This window comes from Pelecanus crispus, chromosome 6, assembly GCF_030463565.1.
Source record: "Pelecanus crispus isolate bPelCri1 chromosome 6, bPelCri1.pri, whole genome shotgun sequence".
Lineage (NCBI taxonomy): Eukaryota > Metazoa > Chordata > Aves > Pelecaniformes > Pelecanidae > Pelecanus > Pelecanus crispus.
Genome location: NC_134648.1, coordinates 49,589,847 through 49,616,046, shown reverse-complemented (window position 1 = coordinate 49,616,046; position 26,200 = coordinate 49,589,847). Strand labels below are relative to the sequence as shown.

The following is a 26,200-nucleotide window of genomic DNA, read 5'->3' as shown; positions in this document are numbered from 1 at the left end:
TACCATGGGTATTTTTTCTGTAATCCAAGCACTTGAAGTCTGATTTTGACCATAAGTTCATGAGTTTTGTGGCTGATGCCTTCTGTCCAGCTGAATGATGAGTTTATCTTTACAGAGCTCTTGCAGTATCAGCATAAAATTCAGTATCAGGGAAAGACATTGAGTGTGTAATGAAAGACAGGAAAGAGCGATGACTTTGAGAAACAAAAGCACAAAACCAAGAATTAATTTGAAATAGTTACCTCTTTGAGGCAGCCCATGAAGTTGTTGCTTACTGGAGAGCCAGGTAAATCAGCAGTACTGGGGCTCCCTCCCACGTAAAAGAAGTCATCTGAGCCCAGCATGGTGTAGTCCTCCTGCGTGTAGCCCGTGGTGGTAAGGATGCCATCCACAGAGATTGTCACCTGTTCGAGGGACACAACGGACAAAGAAAATCCCAGCAATGACCTTACAATCCTGAACAGAACAAGTTACCTCCCCTACATTTTTATGTCAGTTTTATTAAGGATTTTGTTGAGATTTGGTATTTTTTTAGTTCAGCCAAGCTCCATTTTCTGGTCTGCTTCACCCACAATGGAAATGCTCCAGCATCTGCTTCTCCCCTTTCTGGTGTATCAGCACTCTCAGGCTGACCTGGCAATCTACCCATCAAGATGCTTTCCATCTATTCAGGCCAGAAAATGGAACTGTCCTTGAAAGAGATTTCTCATATTAGCTGATTTTATGATTAATTAGTATTTAATTTAATGATTACAGTTAGTTATGGTTGTTAGTAAAAAAAAAAAAAACACTAATGAAGACAAGGTTGGTATTTTTTATTTTTTATGTTTCTTTTGCTCACGGAACACTGACGATCATGCATTCAGGGCGGGGGGGGGTGGGGAAGGGGGGACCTCACTTTCAATACATTATGGATGTGCATGCCATGTACCTAGAGACACACACCCCCCACCCGCCACAAAAAAAAAAAAAAAAAAAAAAAAAAAAAAAAAAAAAGAATTATATGTTATAAACTCATAACCAAAATATAAATAGGAAATAAATCAAAATAAAATAAATCAAAATAAATCAACCACACACCAACAAGTGTGAGAGAAGCAGAGATGAGAAAGAAAGAAAACACAAAGCGTGCACACACTGCACTTTGACATGTCATTCCAATATATCTGGAGCCCAGAAAGATGACAGGAAAAAAAAAGGGGCGGGGGGGGAGGAGAAAGAGAAAAGTCTATTTCACACTTGCATGCAATCAAAAATAAAAATACCAAACAAATCCCATAATAACCAAAAAACTGAAAACCAAACAGAAATGTCCCCAAAACCTCTAACACCAGACACATGGAGGGTGAAGGGGGACGGAGGAGAGGGAGGGAGAGGAGAAGTGAATTTGATGTGTTTTGCTTAGATGTTGTTAGTGGCTTAAAGGGAAGATGGAGGAAAATAGATCGAGGCCAGGAGGAGACGGGCGAGTCACCAGACGTGGACATGCCATGCAGAGTGTGGACTGAAACAAACAACCGGCTGAGCTCCTGTCGGCCACGGCAGGTAGAGGTCAGAGAGAGAGAGAAAGTGAGAGAGAGAGCAAGAGGGAGGAGGAGGAGAGAAAGAGGAGGGAGGGAAGTTGGGGAAAATCAGGAGAAAGAGGACAACTCCGGCCAGTTTGCCTGTAATAGCCGTTGCCACAACAAAAGGATGAGAGAAAAAGAGAGCCTTCACCACCACGGACTAGAGGCCCTGCAATGGTTCTGATCTAGAAACCTTCAGAGTAAAAAACAAAAACCAAAAGGGGGAAAAAAAGCAAAATGAAAACCAAAGCAAAAGAGAGAAAGCTAAACTCAAAAGCAAGGGACAAAAACCCCAACAATTTATCACTGGAATGAAAAAGAAGAACTAAAGAGGGAGGTGAAGAAACCAATGAAAGAAATGTCCAAACCCCATTCCCAGAAGAGTTGTGTTAGTTGCTTTTGTTGCTCATTTTTCCATTAAAAAAGAAGAAAAGAAGGAGGGGGGGTAAAAAAAATGGAGGGGAAAAAAAGTCTTTTCAATGAAATTAAAATAAAATTAAAGCAAGAAGTAAGTATAAAGGAGGGGGGAAAAAGAGGGGGTAGGGGGAGGAAAAGGCAGGTAACACACGGCAAACCCAAAAAAAGAGACAATAAGAATGATATCTACCAGACAATGTAGTTTGTTTACCATAGCGTGTCCAATGCCTGAGTGCTTTGCGGAAAAGGGGGAAGAAAGGAAATTAAAAAATCGTGAACAGAACGATTGTTAATTAAAATAACTAAAAGCAAAGATGAGTCGTTAGGGTGTTAGTACATTAGTTGGTTAGTAAAATGACACATTGCATGAATGGTCTAGTGTTAGTCTTTCAAAAAAAGGCGTGGGGCACCTGAGACACACAAAGTGAGAAAGAGGACAATATGACCAGGACTCTATGGGGAACCATGCCATCTAGACCGTAAAGAAGAAGCGTGCTGCCTAGTCTTCCCACCCTGGTATTAGTCATTAACTTCAACCCTCATATACATTATCCAGGACTGAAGCAAAGTTAAAACAGTTCAATACTTACTCTTCAAATGCCCATCAAGGTGCTTCCCTCAAACAAGAACCTTATCCTCAGAGAGAGGTACACGCACAGTACACGGTTCACCCCTTCAGCACAAACCCAGCCATGACTCCCTTCTTCTACCCACCACCACCCACCTACATTCCTGATGCTCTTCCAAGCCTCACTACCCTCAAGTGCTGCAGAATATCACAAGCAGGCCAACATTTCCTTTGGCTGGAGGATACAGATGAAGATGAGTCCAAGACTCTGAGTCTTCCTTCCAAGTTCCCCAATCTGCAGGTTTCTTTACAGCAGGTGAGTTTGTGACTTTCAGGAGAAGCACACAAAAATGCCTGTGCTTGGCTGTTTGCCTGTAGCTCACTTCTGTCCGAGAGTATAGGAGTTGAACCTCTCCTACTGTAGGAAGAAATGTGTCGGGGAATTGTGTAGGAAGAATTGTGTCACTTGGGTCAAGGCTGAAGACAGCAGACAGACAAGATTTAGTGTCTCTCCTGTTATACTGCATCTGTATTATGGAGGAGCTAGGAGAATTCACCAATCAGTTCACTTAGTTGGGTGAACCTACACATTGTTTCTGGTTTTCTTTTTAGCAGCTGGGGAACTCAAGATCTTTACAGCAGATTTTGCATGGTGACTAGCTTCAGTGTTAATAGGGAAGTGCAGCCCGTGGAGGCTCCAAATCCTTGTTCTAGTGTGACTGAAGTTGGCAAGAACTATGCTAAATTACACAAGCAAGATCTATGCTGCCTCATGTAAAAACTACCTGCTTGCAAATTTCAGAGTTGTGCATTGACTGAAGAAATAAGTCTGTGAAAACTTCGCAGCATTGAACATAATGTCTCAAGTCTATTTTATTTGTCTATGGGAATGAAATAATAATATTCTGTAATTGGGTATAACAAGCGCAAACTCCTGAATTCTTTGTCAAGGAAGTCTCACTCTCACTGATATGTTGTGTTAGTAAATCGCATTTTTGCAACCAAGAAAGTTGGAGTATGGGATAGGGGGGAAGAGCATGCTAAAAATGAGATGGAGTGTCAGCAGCAGACCTGAAGACAGACACGGGAAGTCTGACCTTCAGTTTTCTCCGCTCTTCCTCTGCCTCCCACCAGACCACACTGCCCCAAACATGCTCTGAAAGCCTTGGTAAAATACAGCCATGATCCTATTTCTAGTAAAGGTTTCTCACAGGGCAGAAAGAGGGCTTAGTTTTAACTGAAACAATAAGATAAATGAACAAGGAGATTTGCTTTGACATTAACAATCACTACTCAAGGGAATCTGTGGGTTCACTTGGTTTGTCTCTAAGGAGATTAACTGCTGTGATAGTCATTTGATCTAAAAAAAAGCAGCACTTAGTACTTTCCTAGCTTAGCTACAAAGCATTTAACAGTTCCAAAAAGCACTGGGCAAAAGTCCAGCTATTTAAAGTTCTTCTCTAATTCCAGGAACAACCAAAAAAATTATGCAAATCCTCCTCCCCCTTCTCCCAACCCCAAAAAGCGCAGAGGAAAAGACTAGATGGCATCCTGAAGATGCTGATAGGCCATTTACCTGGAACTGTTTTAGCTTTGGATTGTATTCTTGCAATTTCTAATTTTTTTTTTTATAAGTTCATTTTAAAGAGAAATATATTTACCTCCAGTGCAATGTTTTCAACCAGTTACAAAGAGGCTACTGATTTCCTTACAAAGCTTCAATATTTAGGGGCAATGCTTTTGTTGGGTTTTTTGTTGGGTTTTGGGGTGGGTTTTTTGAGGAAACATGAGCACAGCTGGAAACAAGATTTCCCAGTGACCTATATTATGCTGCAACTTTACAGGTGAATTTATGGCAGGAAAGATGCAGAGTAGATAATTTCTTACATACAAAATTTTTTAGGATATACCAAATTATATTGGATGCAATAAAGGACAAAATGTATAATTTTATAAACATTAAATAATCTTTGTCCTTTATTACATCTTCTATATTAAGATACCAAATGACTTCACAGGTTCATAGCCTGTCTGAAAAATTGTTAAGTCTTTTACAGGTAGGGAAGCACTCTCTCGTGTACACACAGACAAAACCAGTAGACATAAGCTGCTGGAAGCTGCTGTCAGAATGAAGAAAAACAAAACTCCTTCATCCTGGGCTTTATTTAGAATGGTGTCTTTATCTTTTTGTTGTTGTTAAATGAAGCATTTATAAGGTCAAGATATAGAGTGAGCATTCTTCTTAGTTGTGTCCTGAAAAATGTCCATAGCAGCTATTAATTAGTTATCAGTCATTCAAGTTTTCAATCTTTTCCAAACTCTTTATCCTGAAGATTGAAGGGTTTTAAGACTTCTTCATCCCTAGTAATATCAATTAAAAGTAAGAATGCACGGGATCTGACAGGAAGGCTGCAGCATTCAAGGTTTCTCCTTATTGAAAACTGTGGTTAAACTTACCAATAATTTTTGGATAACAGCTTTCAGGACTAGCAGGGTTGCTTCTACTCAAGGCCTCATCAATTCCAATTTCTGGGCAGTTTTAGGTTCTGGATCAATGTCTTAATTATGAGACTGAACTTGATCAGAAGTTAAAATGGAAGTATCCAGGGAAAAGATGACTGAAAAAAATTCCAGCCTTATTGATATTTATTGGTTGAACTGTATTCTGTCATGCCTATCTATAGAATTGGGCCCCAAATCACCTCTGCCCCTTATTTGTAATTTGATATTAAAGCTGGCCTTTCTTTGGAAAGGGCACAGCCATCTTACTAAAACATCCTCTCTCTTGCCCAGTCAGGTTGGACCTTTAAGAATTCAGGATCACATGAAAACATCCATAGTGAATAGATCAGGATTAAAAACTTGTGGTGGTGCTTAACTGGCAAGGGACTCACCTGCCTTCATATAATTGCCAAAGCACTGTCTTGGTCTAATCAAAGATGAAGAGGCATAGACATATTTCCATTTAATCATGGATCCAGAAAATAAATAAAAAAAATCACTAGCTGAAAGATTAGGAAAAGAAAGTGAGAACTGCCATCCAGTTTTGTCTGCATCTTTCCTCACTTCCTGTTTCTTCAAGATCCAAACCAATCCTGGCATGAAGCAAGGATGCATTTTGCTTCAGGCACATTTTCCCATTGAAAAACAATTTCCAACAAAAATAAAAAGTATGATTAATTAAACTGACCAGTAAGCTATACTGAGATATTCAGAGACAAGCCATTCCGAGACCATCCAGAAATAAAAAACACATCAAATAAAGCCATATATTCTGACCCTTCCAGACTGACAAACCTCAACCAGTTGGTGCATCTCCTGCTACTGGACTAATAGGAACATTTGAATGAAATAGGATCATTAAGACCCATCCACTGCCTAAGAAATTAAATTTGCATCTGCATATAAACTGTTGAAAACAGACTCATGTTGCCATAAGTAAGAACCCTGCAGTCTCATGAAAGTTTGATAACAGATTTGTCATCAAGGACCCAGACATCCTGAGCATGTAGAAATACAGGGATTCACATGGGAAAACCAAATAAATATCTTCAGCCCCAAACCCAAATATTTAGAAGAAAGATGTGAAATCCCCATAGCAGATAAATTATCCACTGACATCTACTAGTAGCGACTGTTTCTGATCCCTGGCACTGACTATCCTATACTCAAAGATACATTTTATCTTAGCTACTGTAAAATGTTACCACAAAAGCTGTTTTCTCAGCAAATGACATTGTATAAACTTAAAACTATTAAGCGCTGTGTTAATATTCACATTAATGAGCAAATAAACAGATCAAATTGTTTTCAAGGAATTGATTTTAAAATCTTAGTTTACAAGCTATTTCTGCTGCCTCTACCAATCAGCAAGACACCAAATAGCTCCCATTCACATTGTAAACCTCATTTATCATGCAGTGGATGGGTCTTAGTTGGCTTGGTATATTCACCAGCTTTCAGAGCAAGGCTATTTAATTTTATCTTATCTATTTATGCCTGAAATTATATTTCATGAGGAAGACTTCAGGATTTTATGACTAGCCTACTACTAAATACGTCACCTGATAGAGTTGTCTGCTTAGAAAAGCAGCACGCAGATGTGCAAAATTACAGTGGTAAACTCAGAGAAACTTTTCCAAAGTGGAATTGTAGGGTGCTGGATTGATCTGGGTTTGCTTGGCTTTTTTGATCCTTCCACTTTTCCAGTCCTCACAGCCAACAGAAGAGTCTCATAGGCAGAGACACAAGAAATAAAGTAGAATCTCATTATAGAAAGAAAGGGGAAAAAAATCGAAAAGAAGAAAAGAAGAACAGAGAATCAAGAAGACTCAGAAAGACTCCAGCCAATTAATTCCAAAGCTATAAAGTTAAAACAATTGCACACGTACCCACCAGCCTGCATACCTGCACACTCACATGCACACACAAAAGAAAAGAGAAAGGAAAAACAAAAGCCTTCCAGAATTAGAATTATGACATCATGGCAATGGTTAAACCAATTAACAAAACTGAAAGAAAAAGGAGAGAGGTGTAGAGCATTGGCTGTTGGAAAAAGATTCTGTTCCCACAGTAATTAAATGCAACAAGAATATTACTGATAAGATTGAATCATAATTAAGGAAATAATAAAATAAAAAAGGGAGAACAGAAAGAAAAGGAAAGGGAGATAAAAGTAGTTATGTCACAAGTTTTTATTATTAAATCAAACTGAAAAAACCTGAAAATTAATAAAGTGGAAATGAAGATATTGCCACATCCCGTCAACTGATGTTTTTTCACTGTCCTTTAGATACCAAGATCCAGAAAAGTTGGAGAAACTCTAGTGATTCCACCGAGCATCCCCATTTCTCCATTACTCTCTCCCATCTGCCCGTCCCAATAAAACAGAACAAAATTTTCCCCAGCATTTTCTCCCCTTCACCATTACCTGCCGCAGGTTGCGTGTCACCTTAACGTCATGCCACGCGTTGTCATTGAACTTGCCATTGACCGGCTCCACAATGGCCTCGAAGGCCCCAGACCCCAGGTTAATGACCAACGAGACCGCACCATCTTTCAGGGCCAAGTTGACATAGTCAGCTGACTTGCCGGTGTGCAGAATGAGCCCGTTGCGTTGCCATGTCTTGAAGGAGAGAGTGATCTCATCGCTGCTGCTCTGGATGGGGTTTTGCGACAGGTCATAGCAAAGGTATTCGGAACCACGGAAAGTGGCTGTGTTCTCATCTCGCGCTGGAAAAAATGGGAAACAAAAGAACTATTCAGCAGTCAGCCGAGAAGAGATTTAAAGTTGTCATGAAAATTCTAAGCAATCCCACAGCACTGTTAATGTTCTATACAACTATATACCATGGCATGCTAATGACTGTACAGCTCCTCTTGTAATACGGCTATCAAGAGAATTAACAGCAGGATGCTCGGTACCAAAGAATTTCAGCGCTGTGTTTTCAGTTTCACTGCAGCACTGTCACCATAGGGACCGCTCAAAAGTATGCAGTGGAGTCTAGGAAAAGTACATTTAAAGACACTGCTATAAGACACTTCACATCCTTCTGGGGAGAATGATGGAAAACTCTACTATTCACAACATGACCATCACATATGTGTTGTTCCAAAAGAAACCAACATCCCCCAAAGATTAGTATTTAGATTCATCGCTAATGTTGTCTGAAGTTATCTTAACCCATCTGCCAGGCAGTCTAAGACAGGCATCAGAATATAATCCTGACAGAGCTGCCCCTTTCTTTCAACTGAATGAGAGACCAAGCAGACAAGAGAGCCACATGTAGTAGTTTCCTTCTCTGAGAGCATGAGGGAAGTCCACATAAAACATTTTTTCCACAGCTGTAAGTAATGATGTTGCTGGTAAACACATCTCAGAACTTTGCCTGCTTGATCACCTTATCCAGAAAATCTGTACTAAACAAGCGTATCTTTTTCATACAGCAAAAATAAACATGGGGAAATTATTCACAGCATGTGACATGAAATATTTCCTCATTGAGAAATAAAATCTCTGATGTACAGTAAGAAAAAACACTGGACTAATTTCTTAGTAACTGGAGGCAGCATTTGAATACCATAAAAATCCTTCGTGTGACCTGGAAGTCTGCTTCCCAGTACCTGGGCTTCCACAGTCACTCAGAACCAGCCCCGCTCCTGTACTGCGCTCACGTGACTCGAGCCAGCTGCATACCCCAGTTTTGTCCAGTGGAGGAAATACAGAACAGGGATGGTAAAGCTTGCAAGAGGGCTGTCTGTAGCCTGTTCCTACCAGTGCCATCTGGGGGAAAATGGTACTTACAGTGGAGTCTATACAGATCCCCCCACTCCATGTTGCGGCACCTTTCTGACTCCCAGCTGTGAAAGTGACTCTGAGCATGAATAACTAGATGGTACAAGCAGTCAAGCCATCATTGCTTACAATCCGCTGCATAAGGCAAGCGCTGGTGCTATTGCCATTGAAATTAATAGCATTCTGTTTCATTTTGTCTCAGTAATCCTAATACAGATTAGCCAGAATTTATTAGTACAAGACTGAAGGGAAAATACTTGTTGTCATATCTGTTCTTGAAAAATAACTACATGGCAAAATCTGTGCCCTCACAGCATGAAACAGTGGTAACAAAACAGCACAGTGTTGCAACATGAACATATCCCCAAGTGATAGGTCTGCTGTAAGCGAAGACTTTTGCAGTCTTGATTGAGGGTATCACAGAATGAACTCATTAAAAAATCTGGACACTTTGAAGGCAGCAGTAATGTGCGTTTGTACTTATGTAAGCGAACCATGTGTCTATACACCCCTGCGAGCAAACAGTCAAGACAAATTACTCCATGCAGTAGTACAGGTTGGGAGCCAACTGGCTCAAAAGCAGCTTTACAGAAGATGACCTGAGGGCCCCAGCGGACAAGTTGAGCATGAGTCAGCAGTGGCTGTCCTTTCAGCAAAAGCCAGCCGCATCTTGGGCTGTATTAGCAAGAATGGAGCCAGCAGGCCGAGGGAAGCGATTCTTCCCTTAATGGACACTTGTGAGATCACATCAGGAGTACTCTGTCCAGTATTGAGTTCCCCTGTATAAAAATGGCTTCAACATACTGGACTGAGTCCCGCAAACAACTACAACACTCAAGGTGCTGGAGTAGGTGATGTGTACGGAGAGGCTGAGACAGTGGGGTTTGTTCTGCCTCAAGGAGAGACAACTCAAGGGAAATCTTACGCTCTCTGCAACAACTTAATAGGAGAGCACAGAGAAGACGAGGCCGAATTCTTCCAGAGGTCTGCAGAAGAAGGGTAAGAGGCAACAGACGCAGCTAAAATACATGAAATTCTCCGTCTATAAAAAAAATATTTCATCTTGAGAATCGTCAAACACTAGGAAGGGCCTAGAGAGACTGTGAAATCTCTGTCCTTAGAAATACTAAAAACTTGATTATGCACAGTCCTGAGCTGCCTGCTCTAACTGGACCTGCTCTGAGCTAGTGCTTGGACTACATGGCCTCTGGAGGTCCCTTCCAAATTACTTGGTTCTGTGATTCTATTCTGAATACATTTAACTACCATCAAGGAGTGCATATGCTTGTGTCAGTGTTCAACCAGCCTCAGCACAGAGGGCTGATATTGATTGCAGTTCTGGAAGTCAGAGCCAAGCGCTTAACAACCCTCTCCACGATGATAATTCCCCTGCCTAGTCACTCCTGATCCATCAGAAGGGAACGTGTTACAATCAAGTCGGACACATGCTCTATGTACCTGTGGGTAATTCCCATCAAATAGCCGGCATCTGAGGGCAGGAGTCAAACGCGATCATTATGACTGACCCTTTTTTCCACAACCATAGATGTGCGAAGCACTGAATACACATTTAATGTCTTTGGGAAGGGGGGTGTGAGGGGTTGATTTTTCACTCAGTACAAGACATATTAATAGGGCTCATTTACACTTTCTCAACTACTTAGACAAAGTCTCACGGGTCTACGCAGTACAAAGGAGAAAGCGAAGAGTAGATTAGAAATCTAAACAGTAATTTAAGGCAACCACTGCAGACTCATCAAAACAGAGCAGAGAAAATTCAGAGAGATACTTACTCTTACTTGTGTTGCTGGTTTTAATATAAGGTGCTATCAACCCACCGTTGCGTGCAACTACGTCATCTGCTGCTGACCCTTGTCACAGATGGGATTATGGACCTGATCCACCTTTGCATCCTTCCTATTCTTAGGAGAACGTCACCTACTTCTGTTTCATAAGTTTTTATGACACAGAACAGGGTTTTTTTTCTTCCTGCCGTGGCTGCTCTGGATAGGTATTCAAATTTGCAGATCACCGCGCACTAAAATCTCTCTGCAGTTCACTGGCCAATCCAAATGTACACCTGTCCACCCCATATCTCATAAGCACAACTCCCAAGGTCAACATACTCTCTAAAACTGTATTCTCTAAATCACTAATTCCTAAACAGTTTACCAGTGGCCATGTGGATGACTGGTTTACCAGTCTCATGAAAGGCTTTAGTGAACAGGTTAGGCTCCAATCACCAAAGAGCTTGACTGTATATTCCTCCAAGCTCCAACACAGCCTGTGTCAGGCCACATGAAAGGCTTTTTACCAAGCACAGCCCTTCCATGCTGTGCTGCCTGTTAGGACACTCTGGCATATGTGATGCCTATGACCATAAAGCACATGAGAATCACCAGAGAGCATGGATGGGAAAAAGGGATACAGGTTCTTTCCACAATGTATGAAGAGAAAAAGCCCTGAATAGGCTGCGGGTCTCACAGTATTTCCATATGCTTTCAGGCACAGTCTGTTAACGTCTGGAAGACCAGAGAGTGGTGAACCGCTTATTTGTTAGCTCGTGACCCTTGTGCTGTACATTTCTGAAGGCTCCACAAATTGCACTGTGATATTTATGGCTTCTATATTCTTTAAACAGCAGTAGTGTACTAAAGAGCCTCTGCATAGCAACACAGCTAACCTAGAATAGCTAAACTTAAGGCCCAACTTAAAGTGAACAGGAATCCTTGGTTTATGTTACATGGAGCAATAGGTCAAACCCTGGTTTTGCTGGGATGCGAACCCCTGTATATAGTAAGTGATACTAACTTGAATTGATGATCTAGCTGTTCAAGTGTGACTATGCAACTTCATAAAATAACATTTACTTAAAACAGCATTTAGAATATGTTTGCAAACTCTTGATTTATACATGATAGGCAAGATTTAATTTTTAACTCAGTTAATACGAGACAGATTTACAAAAAATCAGAATCCGAAAGCAGGTTAGCACATGTATGCAATTAAATCTTCCATTTGACTCATTAATAATAATCTAAACTCATTTTTTATTTTCTAACACATTCACATAACTAAATCCTCTGCAACAGCTGGGATTTGCAGAGATCCGGGACCTGTACAAAACTCCACATTCACACTTAAACCCTTGACATATTCAAAGCCTCACAGAAATCACCAGAGTAGAAGCAAAACCCAGGATCTTCAAACTGACCAACACAGACCTTTTCCTTGAATGAACGGAGTCACCCACACTTTAAGAAATGGGAAAATGTTATCCTTTTCTGACTAATCAGTAACAGGCACAGCCAGCACATTAAGCAGTTACCATCACCACCCCACTGCAAAGCCAATTTTGCAATGTCTCAGATCTATACCTGTTCAAATCCCCAAATCAGCTATCAGTACATACTGAAGCCTGATAGCAAGAATGGAAACAAAAGCACGGCCAACAACTACCTAATCAAAGCTCCTGGCTCTTCTCATCTCTGCAGAAACCCCAGAGCTTGCTGAGTCTCAGGTTCCCAGGAGAGGTAAAGACTGGGGATCTTTCCATAGTGTGTATGGCTATACTGCATGTTCAGGAGAGCCAGATGGTAATTTTAGCATCAGTTTTTATGTGCAAAGCTGTTCCTATGTGTTCCTGGCAAAGCTCTTTCTACAAAGGAGGACTCATATTCAGAATTCACAGCACCACTGGAAGTAGAGAAAACTTGTAATTTTTATTTATGTATGAGGAAACCAATGCGCAGGCATTGTAATGGATTTACTCATGGCCACCAAGAAAATTGATAGTAGAGGAAGCATTTGAGGTCAGGAGCTCCTCACCCCCCATCCTGGGCTCATTCCACAGGTTCTCACACATTTGTGGAGGGAAACCAACATCCTATTTTTCTCCAGTCCTGCCAGGAAGTCACCCCAGCAAAGAGTGTGGAGCAGAGGAGCCTCCAAAGTTTTGGATGATGCCTGAAAATAAATAATTCATGACTGTGAAGCTGAAAACAGCAAATCCTAGAAGCACTTATTCTGCCCAAGGGCATGAAGTTTAATACTCAACAAAAGTAGCATCTCATGTAACAGGAATTCTGGCCTCAGACACAATTATGAAATCCTTGGAAAAATATGAAATGGACAGTGACTTTCCTGAAGTCTCCTGAAGAAAACTTCAAGTAGCTCTCTTAAAAACAAAAGAAAGCTGCTTACCCTCTCACCTTCTGTCAAAACCCACTGCATTACAGGTGTACTCTGAGGCAGTCCCCATCTTACTAGGGTTTGGTTTACAGCCAACATTGGAGCATGTCTTCTGTCAGAGAGAAAAGCAAACTCTCTGCACTGCTTCAGAATTAATAACCACTCCAGTGTTCGGTGTGATTTACCTTATCTGAGTGGTTTGCTCTGCTTTGCACAAAAGAGCTGGTGCTGTCTGATAATCTAGGAATGGTCTAACACTGTCAAGCGTCAGGCTTCTCTGCCAACGCAATGTGCATTAATGATGAAGGCAGCAGAACAGCTGGGTACTCCCTTGACCTTTTGTCCAATAGAGGTAAACAAGGAAAACAGTATTTACAGGAACCTTTTCTCCCTACCATTTAACAGTTCTCTGTAACTTCAGAAAATCTTACAGGTATGGGACTTGTCTTAAGAAAAAAAACTGCTTCCAAAGTTGGCCACTGACCACAGAACTGTTATTAAAATAGAGGACTACCATCCACCATGGCAGTAAACCCCCCGCCTGCCAAACCAAAACCAAAACCCCACCTCACCACAAATCCAGAACACAGAAGAAAAAATATCAATGTACTCAGAAGGTATTGTAGATAGATAATTAAGCTAGTACAATAAGGATATAACACAGTGTTATAACATACAGCTACACAGAAGGCCTAGGTGCAAGGAGGTAAAAAAAAGGCAGAAGTTCTGACTGTTGGCATTAGTCCTGCTGCTTGAATGACAGACCCTCCTCACCTGAGGACATGCTAGTGGAATCAGTAGAGTATTACAGCAGAGCCGTGGTACTAAGTGGCTATGAACTTATTGCACTTGGGCATTAGCTATGCGTTCAGCACCATGACATTTAACACAAGGTAACTATCTAGTTTATTTCTGATGGGATGACTGGCTAAGATCATGATCCTAGCAAGCACAATTGAACGCGATGTTTCTGGGAAGACATTTTGTGGCAGTCTTCCTGTACTGCTGAAATTAACAGGTATTCCTGCTTTGTCATTGTATGGCCAGGTATGGACATGAGTAAATGTCTTTGTGCCAGTGTGTATATCTTTGCCTCCTTTCTATACTAAGTCTTACCCCATAAACAACAGACCTGAAGTTTTAAAATTCTAACTGAGCTGTAGGAAATTTTTTGACCAGAGTCATAACGAAGTCTGGGAAGAATAAATTCTACATATGAACCACGTGAACTAATGGGAAAATAGACTTAGAAGCTGTTCTAGATGATGAGCCATGAGAGATCAAGGCATTACCTCCCAAAGGATGGGGCAGAACCACATCCTGGGCAAACCGCCATGAACTCTATTAGGAGGTAATTCTGTCCTGGGCAGAAGAGTTGTCCTGGGAGTCACCTATAATAGCTATGATCCTCAACAACGTTACAGAACAATGAACGATTTATGTTCCAAGTCACTTTCACATGTATCTTATGTTCCCTCAGAGGTTAGGGGAGGAGAAACTGTACATCAAATGTCACAGAAAATAAGTCAGCCAACACCTCTGAAGGACAAAAAAGGTGAAGTATTTCCATCACCTTCCCAAAGAGTTGTCCAGCGACTGCATGCTGAAACCCTAATGAAAGCCCTCAGAAGCAAAGCAGCTCACACAGATTCACGTTATTAAAACAAAGCTTCGTAGTTTAGCAACAATCAGGCTGTTATTTTAAAAAGATGGTGACAGATTCCAGTAATAGCTAAACAGCAGATTACTGCATCCTCCATTAAGTTGTCCAAATCCTTCTGTTGCACTCCTCCTTTCTAGCCTTTGGGCAGGAAATACAATACATCTAAATAGTTCTGTTTTTTCTAGTCTGATCATTCTTCACACCACCTGATTGAATCAGTGACACCACTAAACAAACCCTCTCATAAGGTCCCATGCTCTCTCCCTCACGTACACACTTCTGTGCTTTCAACAGTCAAAAGCAAATATTTGTTTGAAAAGTCTTACAGAGCTTATTTAATTATTTAGATACATAAAAAATAGCATGCAAAACATTCTTCTATGCATGGAGCATCTTCTAAGCATCACCAACAGTGATACTGATATGTGGAAGCTTTGAGAGTCATATTATATACTGCATTTATACTCCACAAACTGTAAAGTAAGAACATCTAAGTCATCTTAACATCATAATGAGATGACTGAACTGATTGCATTGATAAAACCTTATAAAAAGAATATTACTTCCAACTTCAAGGAAATTACAGGAATAAATTATCAGAAGAAAAAGAATTTTTGCTGTTGGAAAAAAATTGTCCGTAAAATCATAGAAAGAGGTTATAATGGAGAAGATTAAGTGCTGAGCTGGAGTCCCACAGTAAAAAGAGTAGTTTCCCAAATGCTTACTAGCTTTAAACCACTTTGGGTAGTGTTAAATTTTCCAGAAATAGTATAATTTATTGTTTCCTCAGGCCCCTCATTCTCACTTACTGTATCTACATAATTTGTAACTTGGAAGCAGAGAAGAATCACAGTAACAACATCAGAAACTGTGTAGGTAAGAATCAATGGAGGACAACATCTCTCATCGTGTTTAAGAGATGCAAAGAGCAATGTTAGCCTATAGGAGGCCAAAGCAACAGTGAGATGCACTCAACAGACAGTGCTCTTTCAGTGCCAAATTGAAATTTTGCACATAGTGTAGCAGCTCTGATCTTACCCAGTAAGAGCAAAGGAAGCATTATGTTACACCAGAAAACGCCAAGTGCCTAGCATGAATCATGCCCTCTCTGTTATCTGCTGCTTTACACATTACCCTTTGGGTCTAAAGGAAAATGCTCGTTAAAAGGTCCTCAAATTTAAGCCCAGAAGAGATCAAGGAGACTGCAATACAATGAATGTTCGTCTTTTTGTCAAACCTGACTAATCTATTATTTCCCTGAGCTCCAAAGCTCTTAATGAAAACAGGAAGAACTGCTTTCTCTAAAGATACTGCAGGAGAGCTCCAGAGCCACAGGTTCCACCTCCGCTTGCTGCTGCCTGTGTCCTTGGATGATGCTCTTTGGGCTGGCTCCAGCACAAAGGAGGTTCTGACCCCCTGGACTGCAAACCATGCCTAAGAGGCCCAGAACCAGCCCTGCAAAGTGACTTAGCTCTCCTGATGAATTTGGACCACTGCACAGCAAAGACTGAGAACAAAGGGAGAGGACAGGCATGACAATGCCTGAATCTTTAACCCAAAGAAAGGAGGAATATCCCCTAGGCTCCTGATCCTGAAACAGCTGACATACTATCTAATGGAAAACATATAAATCAGTTTCTATGTATCACTTTCACAAATCAGTGGATAGAGCTAATAGTCTGTTAGAAGCATGACTGCTTTAAATGCCTGGAATATGTACCTATTAAATATACAGTTGAAGTTCATACCATCTAAACAAATGAAAATTCACACAAATGAAAAGCTGTTTTGTTTCTCAACCCTGGAATACTTTTCTTCACTCAACGTATATTGCTGTCCTTTCAACAAAATCTCTTCTGAGAGGAAAAAAAAAAAACATCAGGTGCATCACTGAAAATCTCCTGGTTAGTCCACATATTCAGCATAGACAGATTATTTCAACCTAGGTTCATCAATAATATGATCCACAGACTCCCTACTGACTCTCTAAACCACCTTTTCTGTCTTTTTCTGAAGGGAAGCAGAAAACAGAAGGATCTGAAGAAGAATCTGAATCTGTGTGAATGAACCATTTACTACAGAAATCACCCACCAGCATCATTTGCTCCAATACCACACAAAACAGCTGAAAAACGCATTCATAAAATCTTTTAGCTAAAACGTTTTGATGAGAAAAGTATTAGTACTACAGTAACAAAAATGAATAAATAAGATGACATATGTCTACAAAATATTATAGCATATGGTTGGTAACGTCATTTTTTAAATTGCTCACCAAAATTGCTCTAAATGACAAAATACATGTGTAGAAGTCAGAACCTGAGCATTTTATCCTCGACTTTGCCACTGATTTACTGTGCAACCTGAGGCACTTAATTAACCTCGGCTGCCTCCATCTATACTACAAAGATAACAAAAATATAGGTGAAGTCCTTGAGACCTATGGGAAAAGAACGCTCTACAAGTTTAATAAAACTCTGCAAAACAAGAAATGTTCCACATCTGTGAGGAGAAGCCACATGCCAATCCAGTGTATATGCAGTGTACAGAGTGTGCTAGGCATCCGTCTCTCCACCCATTTTCTGTTGCTTGTTAAGTACAAACAACTGTGTCGGTAGCTGGAATGTTGCATTCTCTGCCGTTTGCAAAGAAACAATAAACTCCAAGTATAGGTCTGACTGTGGCACTATGTACTTAGAGCTGCGCTTGTTATTTATGTTCTGATCAACCGGCCAAAGAGATTAAGAAAACTATCTCTTGCTTAACCCAAAATGAAATTTAACAATTTTGTTTTACCCTTCCTTAAAAATACATTTCTTAAAAAACTAGAGCGCCATTTTAAAATAAAAGCATGAAACATTTATTTTTGAATGAATCATGCTGAATAAATCAATTTCAAAAAATAATTTGCCTGAAACAATTGATATAGTGATATAAATGCACAATTTGTTTTGGATGAACAAAGTATACTTTTTTCTTTTTATTTCTCTGAACAATTTTGCTACTCTCACTCCCAGCTCCAGAAGGTGCAGGAAAAGCAAGGTGTTGCTACTAATTTTGTCACGAGCTCAGATACCATGATGATGTGCTGGGCATAAGAACTCCTCTAGATTCCTCACTGCTGAGCATGGGTGAGGACAATTCCCATTGCTGCTGTATTTACTTTTTCTTATGGTTTTTATTTTGCCCCGCATTTCTTCTAGTTTACTTATTTTCCTAGTGCATCATTCTAAAACATACGGATGCCAGTCTCTGAACATACAGACTAAACGTTCAGTGAAGTGCAAACTGACCAGAGGGAGAACATCACAGCACCATGAACATAAACCTCAAGGTTTAACATATTCACCAGCCCTGCTCTCCTAGAGGTATCTCTCCTGCTGGGTTGTTACCCGGCCCCTCTGCCCTTCTGTGTAGAACGCACATGACAGTACAGCAGGGTAAAAGCGTGTAAGTGTGCAGCTAAGCTCTTAATTCACCAGCTTTTTATCTTACGCACTCTGTTGAACAAAAGTGTTGTTGCTTTACACAGACCATGCTTTTTTAAAAAACTGAAGCAACTTGCATGCAAACAAGCAACATTATATTCACCACCTAAGAGAGATTTACTATTCTTCAGCAGCAATCCGTATCCCAGTTGCAATCCCCAGTTTCACACTACCCTTACTCTTCTAGTCTATTAAAAAAACAGAAGTAGTCAAACACCAAATACTAATCCTGACGCTAAGCATTTAGACCGGTTTATTATTGGGTGTAGGTTCAAGAGCACTAACATTCAGCTAATAAAACAGGATGCACTTGTTGCATTTTTGTGCCTTACCATACTGAAAGACAAGGTCTTCCCCAGACTTCCTGACCTTAGTAAAAAGCCATAGCATTAGGGAGAAGAACTTTAGGTAGCTATCACAGTCTTCCCTACGTGTGTGGTAGGATTGGTCCTGCTTGGGAAAAAACATGGGGACTATTGGTGGATGTCTTCCAAGACTAACTGCAGGAATCAACAAAAAACATTTACACCAACATCAAGAGAAAATAAGTTGAAAAGTGCGTTCAGAACAAAAGCATATCTAAGGAGCCCAGTGGAAGGAGGAATTACTGCTTCCATTGAAGGCCGCTGTTTTAGAAAACTGCTGGAAGCTCTCAAAGAACGGGGCTGGAAGGACAGGAGCAGAGAGGCAGCACTGTAAGAGGTGTGCGTGCGCGCTTGTGCACGCACACGCGCTGCTGTTAGCAGCAGCCTTCCAGCAGGCGTCACGCTTGCTGTTGAGCAGGGAGCCCTTTGGGCACCCTTCCAGCGTGAAGTGTGAATAGAAAAATAGTTAACGCTAATCACTGTAATAACACAATAATGATCCACAAAATTATCCTTTTCAATACCAGCGAGCGGTATTGAAAGCCATGCCCATGGGAGAGGGGAGATGCAAAGGAAGGTGAAAAGCAGAAGTGAGGTGGAAGAGAGATGCAGAGCGGGGAGGAGCAGCACATGAGACTGCTATGGCAGAGACTGCAGTAATATCAGCTTCTCACAGGTTTAGTATTATTGGAGAGCGGGTACGTGTGGAACCCCAGTACTGCCATGGTATCAAAACACACTGCCAAACGCTACTGCTGCCCTTCATTTATGCTCGTTGTGAGACATCATTAAGACCATTTATGGAAGTAGCAGTATCCAAACCCAATTTGAGGCACAACGATTCTTCTCAAAACAAAGCCACAGGCAAGGGACCGTTACAAGCTGGCAGAGCAGCTTTGGCCAGTAATTATTTAGGGGCAAAAATGTGCGCATTTGTATGCAATGAGAAACAGGCTAGACTTCTCCTATGTCTACACAGCAGCAAGTTCATGTGTGTTTACCAGGGCAGTGGACACGTATGTGCAGGTATAGGCAATATGGTTACACAGCGTATTTCTGTGGAAAGGCAGATAAAGTGCATCTGAACAAACATGATATATACACATAAAGAGGAGATGAAAGGAAGCATACATTAATGTGGAGAGATTTACAAGAGAACAAGAAACACACAAAACCACGCTGGAGTGGCTATGCATGCATACGTGTAAAATGCGGGAGAATTAACATACTTGTACACCTTACAGTACACATACGAGGGCAGGAATGAAATGCATCCCCCCCATGTAACTTCAGGGCATCCACACGTGAGGACTTACACGCACACGTATGTACACAAAGAAAATTAATACATGTCTTGACCGGGTATAAATACAGGAGTGAATGCACACAATCGCAGGGTGTAAGCATAGATGTCCATGGTGCATGAGGATGCAAGCGTGGTGGAACTGTATCAAGCTCTGACATTGCACGCAGGGGCGAGAGGGACAGCGTGCCAGTGTTTCTGGCGCATGCTGCAACTTCACACTGAGCTTTTTCCCTTCCTGCTTTAGGGTTTTTTCTGCGGCAGAGCAGACTCCATGTCTACCGGGAAGGTGCTTAATGAGTCAAATCCAATCTCTCGAATGTCTTATCAGTTGTGGACAGGCCTGTTTCTGACAGCTGACCTTTCCCACCGCACACCACTGAAAAACCCATACACCGCAAACAATTAACACAATGCTGAAAACATAAAGCTGAAGGAAGACTCTAGACTGTTACAGACAGAAGGGAGAAAGTGATGCACATTAAAATGACAGAGAGCAGCTATACAAGGGTTTGAATCCACCTTATTTTGCCACGCACACACTTTATTACCTTCTTTACAGCTTGGCTGTAGCAAAGCTATGTGCAGAAACAAGGTCCGTGTAAAACAAGGAAAGAAAGCAGAGAGGACAGGGAACACTCTTGTGAGGTATATAATGACATTAAGCCCATGCACAAATAAATACACGTCTGTATAAATATATGCAAAGCTGATAGAAGAAGCAAAGTTCCTTACTAGAAAACAAAAGCACACAGAGCAGAGGAGGTGAAGACAAGTATCACCCTGCCATCCTATACCTCTGCTGTTGTGAGACTAGCTCCTAACAGCGCATAGATACATACATTCATTAAAAGAACTAAACTGCATACACCTGAGTTAGGAACCTCAAAAATAATAAAACCTATCAAATAGTCTCTTCTAATAATGACAAGAAGGCTCATCCCATGAAGAGTGCAACTCCAGTTACAAGTAAGCAGGAAACTGCTTCTCTCGGGAGGCACAAATACCTAAGCATAACGTGGATGGTCTAGTCAGCTGTCCAAAGGATTTGCTGCGCAGGAAAGGCTCAGAGAAAATCTGCATGTTCTCAGCTCTGCTGCCAGCTCAGTGCGAGACTTGGGCAAATCACACACATTGCATTTTCTGAAGTCTCTCTTCACTAATACGATTTGCTGTAATAGCTGCATGCCACCAACATGCTTAAAGATCAGGACCAACATATCTCAAATTTCAAGAGTAAATCCTAGGCACACAGAACTCACATGCCAGTTTGAAAAAGCAGATATCAATCTTTTGTGCAGTAGTCTCCCTGTGTGTGCAAAAGACATCATGGCCTACTATTATCAAATGTTTTGGTTTTTTACTATTATTGCGTTGCAATAACAGGCACTCTAAAAGGGACATGTTCTTCCATTTCAGTAACTTCTTATATGTACAGAATAGGAGCTAGATGACACTGAGGAAAGTTCACAGAAAAAACGTTTGCCAGAAGCTCTATGAAAATCATCTGGACATAGCATCTAGGCACTTGTGGACAACTAAGCATGCTTTTGAAGATTTTACAAGCAATCCAATCAAGACTGAGAAATAGGAGTGGGTTAAAAGGTACAGAAAGTCATCTGAGGTCAGAGTGTGGGGAAAGAGCAACAGCAGTGCAATAAATGTTTCAGTTTAGCATCTCTACCTGGTAAAGATGCTGATGAACAGAAAAGGTACTTAGGCAAAAGTATTCCAGCTAATCACTGGAAGTGTACAAGATCTCTTCAAACCCCACCAAACCAAAAAGGTTTTGAAAATAAATATTTCATTATAATGGAGGGTTTTTGTATTCAACTGAAATAATGGATTAACTGGAATAATGGATTTAAAATGAAGAAGAATAGGTTTAGACTGGATATAAGGAAGAAATTTTTTACAATGAGGGTGGTGAAGCACTGGAACAGGTTGCCCAGACAGGTAGTGGAGGCCCCATCCCTGGCAACATTCAAGGTCAGGTTGGATGGGGCTCTGAGCAACCTGATCTGGTTAAAGCTGTCCCTGCTGATTGCAGGGGGGGTGGGCTAGGTGACCTCTAAAGGTCCCTTCCAACCCAAAGCATTCTATGATTCTATGAAACTTACATCATGATTGTAATTGTTTCCTGGCTATTTCCATGTGGTCTTTTGATATATACATATTATATGCATTTATTTCAATGCAATAAAAAAATCATGCTTAGTATATACTGTAATTCTCTTAAAATAGTTATCAGCTCACCTGTTTTCATAAATTTCTGAAATTATCTATACTATTTGGAATAACAGATCACAGCTATTCTATCAGTTCATTCAAAATTAGTAACTTCATATCATCAATGAAATTACTTTCGTATCTTGATGTGACAGCACCAAGAATGAGCCCAGCTGTTTTAATCTTTTCAAGCTACTGGGTAGCACAATCTTATTAAAGCCATGTACAAGTTATCAACACTGGATATCAACTAAAAAAATAAAAAAGAACAGCCAAATCAGTGCTTCTCTTCAGTACTATAAGCCAAACTCTGAACCCACTGGCCCTGATAAAAATTAGGAGTAATTTTATGGTAATCAGTGAAGGTATACTGCTGGATGTAAGACAGCAATCATGCTGGTATCTGTGTTCATGTTATTTTTCCTAAGCCTGTTGCTAGAAGGTCAGAACTGATGTAATGCTTACTCTTACAAGCAAAGCCCAGCTGCTGTAAAATTGACTTTTCAAATCTCCCTGCAGGAAATGTGACACAGCCCTTGTATTAAAACTACTCTTGAAAAATGTGTGTTTCTCTCTCAGTTCAGAAAGGTGCTACCATTGTTTTCATGGAGATGAGTTCGCCCTGGAGGGTCCTGATTTCTGTGGTTTTGTGTTTTAGGGTTTGTTTTGTTTTGTTTTAAATAGCAAAGACTCTTATTCTAATCTAAACACCGGGGGGACTTGTATATTTTATAAATATTTTCCAACCCCTGTTTTACTGAAGTGTTGTCCCTCTTCAAGCTGTTCCCCACACTTTAACAACTCCATTAATCCACCACCACTGGGGTCTTGTCCTTTTGGAGCTGAAAGCTGGTCAGAGGTTTTGGGAAGGTGGAATGGCAGTTTTGGTTGAGATCCACAGGGCAAACCCTTGTGTATCCTTGTACATGGCCAGGGTGAGGGATCATTTAAGCCCTTGCTATGTAGAAAGGATACCTATTTTTAAAATACAAGACAATTCTGAAAATGGACTTTGCCAAAGTAACCTCCAGAGCCTCCAGGTTAATTGTCTCTTGACAGCTATCTGGTCAAATGTGCTCAGTTCCAATAAAAATAAGTGGTTTTTTTTCCCTGTAACTGCTAGGTCTGTCACTACTTTGTGGAGTCACAGACAAGCTGGGATCTTTTTGCACGCTATCTCTAGCCACAGAATTTTGGCAGACCATGTTCTACTCATACCTTCATAATGCCATGATCTCTTATGGGGCTGCGGAAGGAGGACTGTTGGCAGAATTTGGCCTTGACACTGTAATTTTAAAAGCTGTTCTGTTAATACATACATCAGAACAAGGTATAACTTATTTTCTCAGAACTGTGTTGGTTCTGCAGAGCTAAGAAAAATATGAGGGGGAAATTATACATAATTATATTAATTTATATAATTGATCTATCTATATATACATATATATGTAGCTTTATCCTTACACTCAGGCAATTGGACTAAAAAAAAAAAGCAGCTCCATTTTTTCCCAATTTTACATGACTTTTTCTTTTTTGTAACTATACTTCAATCGCACAAACAAAAGGAAACTGCGTAACGTAACTACTCTGGGAGGACAAAGGAGCAAGAGAACTCACTGCAAATAGTACATACCGATACTGAAAGCTTTTGTACAGTTACCTGACAACTTATAACATTAATCTCCCCCATCTTCAGCCCACAGAGGATCACAGTTGCTCCTGCTGCTGTCTATGCACATTTCTGGAGCATCACTTTCCTGTTTCTTTGTCCTCCAGATGACTAGCTAGATTTCAGATTTCTGTGATCTGCTTGACTTGACCACACCGTGATGTATATACATCATAACACAGAGTTGATGCCCCCTCACCAACAACGTCTCATTGAATGGTGTCTACGATGAATGCTAGTTTAAAAAAACAGTTCTCAAGTTGCAGAGGTATCAGCAGACAAATGTTAGTGCTGACCTTCTGTTTCTCAATGGGAGTGAATTAAGAACTCATTTTCAAGCTCTTATAAGAACTGCAGCAACTCCATAAACTACCTTTAGTCCTGGGTGATTCTAGTGTGGTTTGTAAGTATGTGCTGAAATTGCTTCATATGGCAGAACTGAGGCTGCCAGGCCCCAAGATGAAAATGGTCCTTGACGGGAATTGTGATCCTCAACAAACTACAATTTCTGATAGTGATGCAAGCGCCAGTCAGAACAGGCTGTGATGAAGGATGTGGGCAGTGTGGCCAGTCCTGCTTATCCTTCAGGGTGTTGCAGGCTGCAAGCCTCCAGACTCCACCTGTACCTGCTTTTTCACCTCTATAAAAGAAAGAAATTGCTAAACCAACACATAAAGCTCTTTCTAGAGCAGACTGTATACAGCTCTGCATCAACATTGCATAACCACTGAGGACTAAAATGCAGTTAGGTATATCATCTTTCTTAGCTGCAAGCAGAGTTTAAAGGGGCAGGAAGAAATTAGAGCAATGGAAGACATAGCTTTTGCATGTCAAGCAGTGACCCTGACTGAGAGGCTGGATACTCATGTTTCTGTGAAACAGGCAAGTGTGTGGAATACATCACTACAGGGAGGTGACTGGAGGACAGGGATGTGATTCATGACAGCCAGCACAGCTTCACCAAAGGGCAAGTCCTGCCTGACCAACCTAGTGGCTTTCTATGAAGGAGTGACTGTATCAGTGGACAAGGGAAAAGCAACAGATGTCATCTATTTGGAATTCTGTAAAGTCTTCCACATGGTCCCCCAAAACATCCTGCTGTCTAAATTGGGGAGTTACGGATTTGATTGGTGGACTGTTCGGTGGATAAAGAATTGGTTGGACGGTCACATCCAGAGGGTCGTGGTCAATGGCTCAATGACCACATGGAGACTGGTGACAAGTGGTGTCCCTCAGGGGTCCACACTGGGACTGGTTCTATTTAATATCTTCATCAATGACATAGACAGTGGGATCAAGTGCATCCTTAGCAAGTTTGCACACGACACCAAGCTGAGTAGTGCCGTTGACACGCCAGAAGGACAAGATGTCGTCCAAAGGGACCTGGACAAGCTGGAGAGGTGGGCCTCTGTGAACCTCATGAGGTTCAACAAGGCCAAGTGCAAGGTCCTGCACCTGGGACGGGGCAACCCCCAATATCAGTACAGGCTGGGGGATGAAGGGATTGAGAGCAGCCCTGCGGAGAAGGACTTGGGGGTACTGGTGGATGAAAAGCTGGACATGAGCCAACAATGTGCGCTTGCAGCCCAGAAAGCCACCCGTATCCTGGGCTGCATCAAAAGAAGCGTGGCCAGCAGGTCGAGGGAGGGGATTCTGCCCCTCTACTCTGCTCTGGTGAGACCCCACCTGGAGTACTGCATCCAGCTCTGGGGCCCTCAGCACAAGAAGGACATGGACCTGTTGGAGCAGGTCCAGAGGAGGGCCACAAAAATGATCTGAGGGCTGCAGCACTTCTCCTACGAGGTCAGGCTGAGAGAGTTGGGGTTGTTCAGCCTGGAGAAGAGAAGGCTCCAGGGAGACCTTATTGTGGCCTTCCAGTACTTAAAGGGGGCCTATACGAAAGATGGGGGACAATCTTTTTAGCAAGGCCTGTTGTGACAGGACAAGGAGTAACGATTTTAAACTAAAGGAGGGTAGATTTAGACTGGATATAAGGAAGAAATTTTTTACAATGAGGGTGGTCAAGCACTGGCACAGGTTGCCCAGACAGGTAGTGGAGGCCCCATCCCTAGAAACATTCAAGGTCAGGTTGGATGGGGCTGTGAGCAACCTGATCCAGTTAAAGCTGTCCCTGCTTACTGCAGGGGGGTTTGGCTAGATGACCTCTAAAGGTCCCTTCCAACCCAAAGCACTCTATGATTCTATGATCACATCAGCTATTTCATGGTAGCTGCACACATACATCGCCTTACCCTTCAGTAAATGCAAAGCAGCTCACACCTCAATGTGAATATGCTAGGTTAGCTTGCTTTCCCTTAGATTTACAAGTGTACACATGTGGGTTTTTTGGAATAGGTAAATTCACAGTCTAGCTTGCCTCGGAGTGATCTGTTATTATGGCAGTAGCCTGAGTTAGCTACCTCCCTTCCAGCACTACCCACCTGATA

General features: G+C 41.3%; 1 protein-coding gene across 25 annotated transcripts in view; it reads right to left on the bottom strand.

Annotated features, from left to right (window-relative positions):
- Positions 1-26,200, bottom strand: part of NRXN3 (neurexin 3) — a 1,006,895-nt gene that overhangs the window by 775,272 nt on the left and 205,423 nt on the right. For 6 of the 25 annotated variants that reach the window (XM_075711861.1, XM_075711857.1, XM_075711859.1 and 3 more), the window contains 2 exons: positions 7,481-7,782; positions 243-404 (listed from right to left, as the gene is read on the bottom strand). In XM_075711861.1, coding sequence (XP_075567976.1) covers positions 243-404; positions 7,481-7,782 — 464 coding nt within the window. Of the gene's footprint in view, positions 1-242; positions 405-2,172; positions 2,218-7,480; positions 7,783-26,200 lie in introns of those variants that run through there. The other 19 variants (XM_075711856.1, XM_075711871.1, XM_075711875.1 and 16 more) reach the window with 9 other exon arrangements.